The sequence below is a fragment of the Manis pentadactyla genome, chromosome 4, assembly GCF_030020395.1.
Source record: "Manis pentadactyla isolate mManPen7 chromosome 4, mManPen7.hap1, whole genome shotgun sequence".
Lineage (NCBI taxonomy): Eukaryota > Metazoa > Chordata > Mammalia > Pholidota > Manidae > Manis > Manis pentadactyla.
In genome coordinates, this window is record NC_080022.1 from 57,847,339 (window position 1) to 57,859,389 (window position 12,051).

The 12,051-nt window shown below is 40.3% G+C and overlaps 1 protein-coding gene across 4 annotated transcripts in view; it reads left to right on the forward strand.

The window, feature by feature from the left end:
• The first annotated feature begins 1,810 nt into the window (after window positions 1-1,810).
• LRRC7 (leucine rich repeat containing 7) overlaps window positions 1,811-12,051 on the forward strand; it is a 496,164-nt gene continuing 485,923 nt past the window's right edge. For 2 of the 4 annotated variants that reach the window (XM_036890160.2, XM_057500317.1), the window contains exon 1: window positions 1,811-2,521. In XM_036890160.2, the coding sequence (XP_036746055.1) occupies window positions 2,520-2,521 (2 nt within the window). In that variant the 5' untranslated portion in view covers window positions 1,811-2,519. The remainder of the gene's footprint in view (window positions 2,522-12,051) is intronic. The other 2 variants (XM_036890162.2, XM_036890166.1) reach the window with 2 other exon arrangements.

Consider the following 12,051-nt stretch of genomic DNA (forward strand, 5'->3'; position numbering starts at 1 on the left):
GGGTATCTTTCTCAGAGGAGCCTTTGAGCCCTTCCTGTAAATGTGCATAACATTATCCACTGAATAGCTTTAGGAAAGGACTAAATGAATGAATATATGTGAAAGTTCTGTGTTAACTGTATCTGAAAGAACTGGAAGCCTATAAATGATCGCTACAAGTGTATAATTGTGTGAGGTCAGTTTTTTAGATTTTCAATCGGTTTTAATAGCACTCCATCCAACTGAGAGACAGAGATGTGACAAAACATAGACAAGGACAAAACCGTGAATAAAAAAACGGAGCTCCAAAGAGGTCAATTCAAAAAATTATTCTTTAGCAATTATTTTTCATCTCCTTGCCATTTATTTGGTGGTGTTTTATACGCATTTTTAAAATAATCTGGCTTTTCATAATATATTCATTCCTTTTCCCTTCTACATGCTAATAATATGAAATACTGGAAGTTGTCCTTAAAAGTCAGCCCACCTTCACGGCCCAGGTAAAGAATAATCCTCATTCTTGGTACTCTGAAGATTAGGTGTCAATTGCCATCATCTCTTCCTAGACAAACCCTCGCAGCCAGAAAAAGATGATTTTTGACCTTGAAGATTTTAGCACTGCAGATCTAAAAATATAAGCAAATTCATCTTCTTTTTAGGAAACTGTGAGCTTACATACACCCCAGAATGTCAATTGGATGCCATGCAGTCTGACTATATTAGTGATGTAGAGAACTAAAAGGAAGATTCTCTCCCATAATGAGGAAACAAAAAACCTATAGCCGATATTCCACAAAAGAACGATTCCAGTATGACAAATCCATTTGCAAAGAGAGAATTCACCAGATGGGTTTAGAGAATAAAAGAGATGTCTAAATATAGTCCTAGCTTCATTAGTATTTCTTAGCATATTGCCTCTTATGAGAGTTTAAAGAGAAGTGTGTGAGAATAAAGTGTTTGTGTGTGCTTTTATGTGAGGGAATATATGAGTGTGTGTGAGTGTGCGAGTGTTCCTTCGTGCCAGGAGGAGCCGCGGTGGAAACATGAAGGATGGTCGGGAAACCCCTTCTCTTTTGCGCTCTCCCGGGGCAGCAACCCCGGCCCCAGAATGAGAAGGGAATGTGAGAACAGGCACAAAGGTCGCTGCCTTGACCGATGTGAAGCGCCCGAACCGCAAGCAGAGACTTCTCTCCTTGGCCGCCAACAACCTGCAGCAGAAAGGCGGGCGGGGGAGGAAACCCCGAGGAGGCGCTCCTGGCCGCCTCTTTGCTGAGATAGCAGGAGCCTGCGGAGCCACGAGCGCAGCGTCACTGAGCTGGTGCGGGTGCAGGCGCGCTCGCGGAGGCGCAGAGGCCGGCAGCCGCTTCTGCCGCCGAGTAGCCGGCGCTGCAGGACGCCGCGCCTCTCGAGCGCCCCGGGCCGGGCGGGCGGGCGGAGCAGCCGGCAGACGCGCGCTGCCCGGTTCTGTGCCTCGAGCACCTGCCTCGCCACCGCGGGAGACCGAAGGAGCCCAGAGAGCTCGGCCTGTTGTCCCGTTCTCTGAAAGCAGCCTGTGACGGAGCCGAGAGAAGGCAAGCCTTTCAATTCTCCGCGGGACTGGGATTTTTCTTCTCACCTGGGGAACCCGAATAGAGGTCAGAGGATCAGGCAAGGATCTCAAAAAGGGGTCGAGGGCAGTGAACGTGGGTCACCCCCTCCTATCGCTGGAAAATCTCCTTGACATTTTTCACACTTTGAAGCAGCTGCAGCGGGTGTCGTCGGAAAAGGGGGTGGGGGAAAAAGAGAGGGGGCGGGGAAAGCGGGGAAACAGAGCCAAGAGCCACGAGCAGTGCCTCCTCTCCTGCCAATCCTGGCACCTGAGCGCCGAGCCACTGCACCGAGGAGGACCCCACTCCGGACGAACCCCGAGCTTGAATCCACGGACACACCGCCCCTGGGCAGCGGGTTCCTGCCGGAGGGACCTGCGGCCGCCCACTCAGGCCACCGCCGTCGCCTGCAGCCTCCGGAGCGCACGGCCCCTCCGAGCCACCCGCTGCGCCCTGGTCCCCGGGGATCCTCGCCCGGCAGAGGCGCGGCAGCGGGCAGGTGGTATTACAGAGCTGGGTGCACGATTCGCCTTCTGCTCGTCTCTTCGCCGGGGATTTATTGTCTGTAGAGCCTTCTGGGGGTGGGGAGAGAGCTGCGCCTCCGCCACCGCTGCCGCCGCTGGTGCTGCGGTCGCTAGCGCGGCGCGCAGGGCAGGCAGAGGCTGGGAGTGGATGCGCTCCTGCCTCCCCCGCCAGCGCCTTGGGCTTCCCTTCGGCCGCTTCCCGCCGGAACCTGCCGGCTGTCCACCTGAAGGGCACCTGCATCATGGTCTAACGTGACACCTGCCTGGAGTCCCCTCTTTTTCCTCCTCTTCCTCCACCCCTCCTCTCTTCCTCCTCCGAGGACCCTCTTGCCCACTCCACTGCGGACCCCCGAACACTTTAAGGAATAATCCTCGGCAGCAGCACGATCTACTCTCTCTGGAACCTCATGGGCAGTTTCTTCCGCCGGCGATGTGAGTAGGACACTCTTGCTCTGTGGCCAAGGGGGCTGCGGGGGCCTCGCCGTTCGTGAGCGCCCGAGGTGTGGGACCCAAGCGGCCGGGGGCGAAGTGGGGGGCGGGGGCGGGGGCGGGAGGACTGGAGCCTTCAGCGCTCGCTGGGAGCTGCTCTCGCCGTGGCCCGACGAGGCGGCGGGGAAGTGGTAGGTTGCCGGGCTTTTGGAAATGGGGTACTAGCAGTGTGGGTGCGTGGGAGCACCGCGGGGCCTGGGTTGGCTGGAGACCCTAAAGGGTTACATACTGCATGCGAAAAGGAAAGGTAAAGAACGAGTGCTGGGCGCTGGTGCTGGGACCACTGGTGCTGCTGAGGTTAGTCTTAGCTTCTCTTTATTATCTTGGGTTTATCTCCAGTCAGCTTTTTCCCGGAGGTGTCTGAAGGATGAAGCGCTGGTTTGATTCTCTCTCTTACACACACACACACACACACACACACACACACACACACACACACACACACACACACTTGTGGCAGGTCTCATTTGTCCCTTTTTCTTGGAAGGTGTACCAATACTATTTGATGTCTAATTGCTTGAAAATACAATTAGGATATCTTTATGCCAATGGGGGTTGAAGGGAAAGGGTGGGGTTTAGGGGGATGGAGAGGAAGAAAGAGTATGACAGATTGGAGGACAGAAAGAAGTGGGGGAGCGATGGAGTGGAGGCTTTCCCTGGGAGTCAGGGAGAACGATACCTCCCTTCCCTATGCCAGACAACTCCTGCCCACACATCTCCTTTGTGTTGCAAGACAGCTGGTGAACCTACACTCTTCCCAGGACCAATACTGGACCCCTTAAGCATTTTGCGGTCTCGTCTTAGAGTCATTAAGGCTGCGGGACTAGTTTCGGATCCTACCTGGAAGGAAGGATATTAACATTAGGATAATCATGACACCCTAGCTCACAGACAATTAGATTAGCTCCCGAAGGTCTCTAGTCTTACTGTTTGCAGAGTCAAGAACAAGGGGAGGGAGACTGTACGGAATGCTTTTAAAAATTGTGTGACTTCATATTCACACCATTCAGAGATGGCTGCAAAAATTGCTTCATTATAGTACTTCCTGGCCATCAGAGCTGAATAAAAGACCTGCCTCCGCCCTCTCCCTCACGTCTCCTCCCCACCAAGTCACAAAGCAAGCGAGCGGCACAGCGTCAGGAGGAGAAGGGAAGGGGTCACTTTGACAACTCCTGGGAATCGGCTTCAGAAAGGAACCCTTATGCGACTCCCACCTTCCTGTCGAAGTTCTCCTTCAAAGGGAAATGGCGGGGGGGTGGGGCGGGAGGGAGAGGTTAGTGAATCATAAAGGTCCTCCACCTGCTTTTTTCTATTACTTTCCCAGTACACTTTCAACACATAGGATTTACCTGCAGTGGTAACTGGGTCAGCACGTAAATATGTGTACCTGTATACGTTGAAATGTGGCTCTCTTGACAGATGAAAAGCAATTTGTATGCGAGAGTATTTTAAGCTGGGCAAAATTTCTAAGCACAATAGAGGTTTTATAGCGTAGGCGAGAAGAGTGCATTCTAGCGAAAGCAGAACACGTGATCTCTCCAACGCGAGAGATACAGTATTAGGAACTCGATTTTCTTTGTTCCAGGCTTAGCCTATGAGATGCTCAGCATCCTGGTTGCTTAAAGTCCTCCGACAAGAGGGGAAAATAATGAAGTTGACCGGAGGCGGGCAGATGCGGCAGAGAAGCACAGGTGGTTACCTGTAAAGGGATTGACCTCCTCTGCCCAGCACGTCTCTCTTACCGCCCACCTCCCACCCTATGTGCCCTGCTCTAGCTAGCCCCCTATTTAAAAGTGCGGCATTCCTTCTGGGAGACGTGGTGGAAAAGTTCTCCAACCCCTGCACACGTGGGTTTTCCAGCGCTTCAGACCCTGCTGCTATTCGCAACAGATTTCCGCCACCTCCCCAGTCCAAGTGTCACGCCTCCATCCAGGCGTCGTTGAGCTGACTCTAAGAAAACCACCACGAGTTCTTTTTCCAAGAGACAGCAGAGCAGAGGCAAATCCCTGCTTCTTGGAAACACTGATCACACCGCGAAAAGAATGTCAAAGTAGGGATGTAGCTGGTTTTTCTTTCCTTAAAAATTAGAGTCATTCGACTAAAGTATATTGAGGATGGTGTTTAGCGATGCTTGCGTTTGGACTCCTAGAGGTGTCCCAGGTCTGTCCTGAGGTGTGATTATTTATTAGTTTATTGGCAGTAGAAGTTGTTCTAGGCCCACTATTCAATTAGTTACCTGACTGGAGATTTCTAATTTCATTTTTCACTCCATGTTTTATAAGCCATCTTACTGGACTGAAGTTTTTTAAATGTGGGCTATTTCTGTCGTATGCTGCATTGCATCATACTAATATGTTATGGTAGGGAAAGCAGAGTCAGTTTCTATGACATATTTTGAAGTGAAAGTTCTTTATACATTTTAAAAAATAATTCAAATGTCCAAGAAAAGATGTGTACTTACCATGGCAGCCCTACATTCTCCAACGTGTGTGCCTGCACACATGCAGCTTCAGAATTAGAAACAAGTTCTTAAAGAAATAAACCTGGTTCAGTTACAGTACCATGTTTTATTAAGAATTTTAGCATTGCTTCAGGCAGGCATTAAAATTTTCTTAATTAAAATCTCATTCCACTTTTTTTTGTAAGCTTTATTTTTTTTCTGCTTCCTCTATGAAATACAGAACAAAATATACAGTTTTTGTATGTCTAATTTTATTCACTTTGGATTTTTTAATTGTGAAGATTAAGTTGATATCACTATAAATTTTTGTTACTTATGAAAGTCATTAAATAACTACATTATCCACATGCTGTCAATTACCAGGGATATTTCTTAGATCTCTATTATTTGCAGTTCATAGTATATGATAATTCTTGATATAAAAACCTGGTGTTTTTAATCATGACTTAAAATGCCCACTTTTAAAAATGTTGAAAATGTGAAGATATTATGTTTTAATTGTCATAACAAAATAGACTTATTTATAATTTTATCTCCTTGTGAGTGTAGCCTCCACATAAAGACAGATCATATATTCCATGATATTATAACTTCATTCCATACCCAAATTAGCAGAGTACACAAAAAAATTACCAACTATTCATAAATTGCCATCTGAGTTATCTCTGGATTCTTAGTACATTTTCTTTCTTCACAGAAATTATTTCATAACTTTTGTACATGTCTTCATTTAGAGACTATATACTATTCATTGAGTATAACAATTATAACAACCACACTATCAATACAAGACACTATTTGGAGTATTTTGTTCTTTCTGGTAACAATGACTGCTTTGTAGGGTATCATCCACGTTCTTTTGTGGCAGAGTCTAGTTATTCATGTAAATTTGCAATATGATTTCAGGGGAACCATTCATTCAAATCTGTGACATAGAACAGACCTTTAGTTTTTGCCAAGCCACTTGACCATCAAATAATTCATGTCTCCAAGTAAAGATATATTGGAGATGATTCTAGTATCTTTTGAGAACCCTGAAGTTTCACTTTACAAGTCTTTAATCTAGGGGCTACATCCATATTCAATGGAAGGTTTTTAATGCCTCAGGATTTTAAAAAATGGAATTTTAGTATTTGAATAGCAGCTGGACCCTATAGTGTAGCAGTTACATTCTATTTTGGGAAAATATAAAAGCAAAAAGGAGGTGCATAGATGGGAGGTTTTGTAAATGTGTTAAAATACTAAATCCTGAATTGTCAAGAAAACTCAGAATGAAAAGTGGCACTATAAATCAAAAGTGATTGAAAGATGGTGGCCCCAAATCAATTACAATACTACCTTTATGAAGCTTTTGCCATGTTTTGTAAATCAGGTTTGGATTATTACAAACATTCATGTTTTTAAGGAAATACTCTACTGAGTTATCCTGAGGCAGTGAAAAAGGAGTAAGAAAAGCCTGGGTACTTCTGGAATTAGCATGTGATCTTTGGTAATAATCCAAATCAGTCTCTTTTCATGATATTGTAAAAGTTGCTAATTTGTAACATTAGCACATAGCAAATGATAAGACAAAGTGGTAAATGAAAAGTGATTTGGACGTTTTAGAAGAGTGCCACATAAACTTCTTGGTACATATCAGTTTTTCTATACTAATATGTATGGTTGTGTATAGTGATGGCATAGTATATTTTTAAGGTATGCTATTTAAATAATTAAATATATCATGTCTTACCTTGGAATTAAGTGATTATGTTCATAAATCCATGACCTTTTGTGATCAGGAACCATCTCTTGTCATCTTGCTTCCCTTACCATAGTGCATGAACTGTAATCATAATTTTAACAGTAACTACCAGTTACTAAACACCTACCATGAGTCAGGAGCCTTACTTAAAAATAGCGCTGTAAAAAGCATTATTCTCACCATTTGAAAAATTAGAAAATTGAGGTTCAAAGACAAAAGTGACATATCCATGTGACAACTATGAAAGAGATAAAGGTTTAAGCCCAGGTTTGGTTATACCATGCCCTCTCTTTCATAGGCATAAGTTGATGCTTATTAAGTGACTGAAGTCTGTAGCACATAGAATTATTTCCTAATTAATAATGAAAATTTAATGTTTTGAACCAGGTTTTCAAAGTCATCTACATATATAGTTGACAATAATGTACCACATCACTTTTGTGACCATTGTTTAACATAAGTACAGAAGACACTGCTGCTTATCTCCCTAGCATAATTAATTCATGTTGGGAACATTTAATAAATTATAAATTTAATAAATTAAGTGAGTTTAATATATTATAATCTGTCACATAAAAGTACATTAAGGGAGTTTTCAATAAAGCAAGTTTTGAGTCAATAGCTATCATGTCTATTTTGAAACTATGATGATATATTTGATATATAAGCCTCTAAAGAGGTATCATACATGCTATGTAGGTTACTAATCATAATAGAAAAATCATCATTGGTCATTCAATGACACATGGAAAAATTACTTAATAAACTTAATAACCCAAAGGAATTCCTGTATACACTCATTTTTACTACATTGCTCACTGCTTGATAAATTACCTAAAATCCCTATACAAAATGTTATTTTGCTTGAATACACATGAAAGCAATAGTAGTTACCAGAGATGAAGTATTGAAATTTATATTAGCTTTGACATGAACTGTTTAAATATTTTAACAATGGAGAATTCATTTACTGGTTTCTTAAAGATGCAGTCTCTTCAGTTCTACCAAGGTATTTTTGCTGTACATGAAATTCAGTAAGGTTTCGAGCATATTTAACGTCAGGAAATAGTGATACCATACCCAAGGTAGTAACATAACAAAACTGTTAAGAACAAGGGACTTGTAGAATACATGTGTAGATGTTTGTGTCTGTTCAGATGGAGAGAATTAAATTTTGTGCTTTTCAAGATATAAAGTAGTTTGAGAATGAGTGAGTACTGTAATTTTCATCATAAGAAAGAAAAATACTGTTAGTGTAATTATTATCAATATTGTTACTAGATTATCATAGGTAGAAAAAGAAGGTGGTGCTGTGAAATACTGAGCAGCTAGTGGAGTTAAAGATGGGGAAAACAGTTGGAAAAAAGCTGTTTGACTTAATTCACCAAGAAAAGAATTGTTGATTTTTATGCTATTATATTGAAAGAGATAAGGATATTGTTACGTAAGTGGAAATATATTCTATAGATGGCTGGCTTGCATTATCAAATTATTTGGTAATGGAAGGTAAAGCAAGAAGTGTACCTTACTGAGATAGGGCCTAAGTGTTATGAAGGCATTTGTTGCACTAAAAGAGTAATGGACATACAGCTAAAATGTGTCAGCTGAATTTAAAGAATTTAATGTGACACAAGTGGTTTAACTAAAATAATGTAAAAGTGCAAATAATTAGACTTCTTGAGCAGTAACTGCTTAAGTGTTCTGCCACTAATGCATTCACCACTGCAGTTCTTACTATGAGTAGGCATCTTGCAGAGCCATGTATAGTAATGGCAAGGTACCTCAGACCACATATTTTGAGCACTGGTATTACCTTGAATGTTTACTCCAGTGTTATTCTGAGTCAGTGTAATTTAAGACGTGAAAAAAATTTTCTTCCATACATCAAGTGTGATTAATTTCTTAAGACAATTATAAAAGCTATTGTAATTAAATCAAATACCTATTTAAACTTCAAGTGATCGTTAAATATTAGTGATGTCCTTAGGGTAATACCATATTGTTGAACACTGGCCATACCACACACATAACCATACAGCTGTAATTGCTCTATTTTATAGTACACACACACACACCACACACATAGGTGTGATCTTACTATTCCAGAAGTTCAGAGATGGAAAGGACTTCATAGGGTCTTATTTTACAAAAGGGGAAACTGAGACCAGCTAAGTTTTCTTTCTTGCTCAAGGTTTTAAATGTCAAGGTCACATGACTATTAGTGAGAAAAACAGAAAAAGGGCTAGATCTCTTGGGTCCCAGACTCTGCCAGTAAAATCACACCCTTGAAATTAATGGAGTCCCTTATACCAGAGCAAAGAGAAGTAGGGAAAAGAACCTATAAACCAATAAATCCAGTTAATGAAGCCAGCCAGTATGACCCTACCCAAAACACATGTCTTTCTCATTTCACTTTGGGCCTGGATTTTGGCCTGAGTTTTTATTTGGCCTAAGTTTTTGGACAATTGCCTTACCTTTCCACTTTGATTTGACTGTCTAGGCAGTCTAATGCTGTAACATCTATTAAGGATCTATTTTTAAAAAGATACCTTTATGTAAGAAATATGGAATTAATTTCACTAATATTAAAGCATTCTAAATGTGGATACTCTGTCCTTTCTAATGAAAATTAAAATGTTCTTTTAAATTATTGGTCTTCTTAATATAGTGCCAACTAAGTATATATTAGATGATGGAGCAATGTTCAATTCATTTCAAATAAATGAATTCTCTTCTAAGTTTGTTAAGTTCATTAAGGATCAGTAAATGAGTTTTCTTACCAGAAAACACGAATGGTTTAAAATAAGTTTGGGCTTTTCTATAAAATGTTTCCTTAAATATGAGTTAGGAAAACATTGTAATCAAGAAAATGAATATGACACAGCTGGAATTTGTGAAACATACTCATTTCTATGCGATTTTTTTTTACTTTAAAAAGTTAGATGTTGAAGGATTCTTTGAAATAATAAGTTCCCTCTTACTGCTGAATATCTGTTTATATATATTTGTTAAACTTCTCTCTTCTTTCATTAGACAAATTTGAAATAAATGCTTCTCATTTAATGTTTTTTTCTAATCCGAAAATCCTAAATCGATTTTATCTAGAAGCTTCTGTTACTATGAAGCTTAGGGCAAAATGATTTTAACTTATTGCCAAAACATATTAGCAACAAATATAAAGCATTTTTGATATTATGATGTACATGTCTTAAAATATGTATCTCGTTTATAAGCAGTGACATATAGAAATATCTAAAACAGAAGTGTTGATGTAACAGACATACTTACATAGTCATATCTAGTAACGCTCTTTAAAAGGTAAATTAAGACTTCTTGGTACAACAACAATGTTTAAAAGTGAAGAAAACCCGTAATGACTAACTCAGTGCACTACAGATCAGCACATTAGCTATGCTTTTCATTTGCAGAATGATTCTTATTCATGCCAGCTTTCAGGGTACTGTTCTAGGACTCGTGGGTGTGATAGAACGGAACATATTTCTGTATCTGTGGATGTAATCCCACACACCATTTTACATGACAAAATCCGAATGTCCTAAAACTTGGTGTTAAAGATAAGACAAGATGTCAACCTTCAACAGTCCATGGTTTAAATTACTTCTATAATAATACTGATGTTATCTTTCAACTTATCTCATTTTATTTAAAGACCTGTTGTTGAGACGTGTAATAGAAGGAGAAAGGGTATTTTGTGCTTGCTTCCTTGTTGGCTTGTTTGCTTTTTCTACCTGATACATGTAAGGTTTGCTTCCTGCAGACAAAAAGCAACCTGCTGAAATGCAAGCCCAGTAGACACCAAAGTGAGACATGAACAAGGGAGGAAAGGTACAAAGGTGATGTATTTTTGTACTTTGGCACAGGAAGAAACTACTACAACTGCATTGTGTATTTATTTTCTATAGAAGAATCATAAAGAAAATAAGCTTTATTAATAGTTAATAAATACCTGGATTAACAGGATCACTGTCTTTATTGAGCTGGGGTCCATGCCCATTTATGAAAATATATAGGAAAAACTAGGACCACAATAGGTAATTGAGAATGTGGTTTATCTTAAAGTCTAACATGTAGTGGTGAATATAAAGGTTAGAACAAGGTTTGTATAAGCAGCATTTCACATCTGGTTTTCCAATATATAATTGTATGTATGTCAAGTTCTCAGCCCACTTACACTCTTATTATGTATCCCGCCCTAAATACACTCTCTGAGCCAGGCCAGGGATAATTGTGTTCTGTAGCAGTTAGCAAGGTGTATACCTTTTCTGATACTTCTGAGTTAGCATAAATCCTGCCCTGATAGGTGGGATATGGTGACTGCTATGGGAATAACATGTCCCTCTCTTTGCTGTCAATCTGGGAGATGTACTTGTCACTCCTTTTGGCCCTGCGGGTGACCAGGACAGCCCCAAACCTTAAGGATGCATGTCTTTTTTTCATGTGTAAAGTTATTGATAATTTTCAGAAAGGAATATGTTCTTAAATCTTTTCCCCCTTTTTCCTTTGAGTTTCTTTATAGGATCATGTGTGAAAAATAGGAATGCAGAAAAAAGAAAGTTGAATTTGGAGTCTGGGAATAGGGATGAATATTTTCTTGTTTTAAATGTCATTTAGTGTTTTGAATATTGTTTGGCAGTGGAATATTGTTTTTGGTATAGAATTTAGGACATTTTATTGGAAAGTCAAGAATTATAGTCTGATGGGCTCATATGATAAATAGTAATATAATAGCTTCTAGTATTTAGACTGAAAAGGAAGGCAATGAAAACTCTAAGGTGCTCCTTGAAGGCTTTGCACTCCCTTTCAGGTCTGAAGCAAGGGAGGAATTTACCCTTAAGCTGAGTAAAGATCAATGTTAAGTTGCTAAATTAATTTTAGAGTGCTTAGTTGAATGAAATAATATATGGAATATGAATATAGTTTAATGAAACTTTAGAGTTCCTTAATCCCTCTTTTTTATAAACAATCCCCTTTTTTTAAACGTTCAAATCTTTAAAATTGTGTAATTTGTGTGATCACCCAGAGAGCACTTTAAGTCATTTTTTTCAGGATAGTTCAATGTGAGAATATGCTTCATTCCTAGCATCAAGTAATTGCTTGTTTAAATGCCTGTCTCCAAAACTAGTACATATATAATGACTCACTTGATTTTTCTTTTAATCCCTAGCAAACTAGCTCACAGCATAATGAAGAAAAAAATAAGTGGTTTCATTGATGCTTTTGAATGCCTCTAAGTCACTCTTGTAGCCA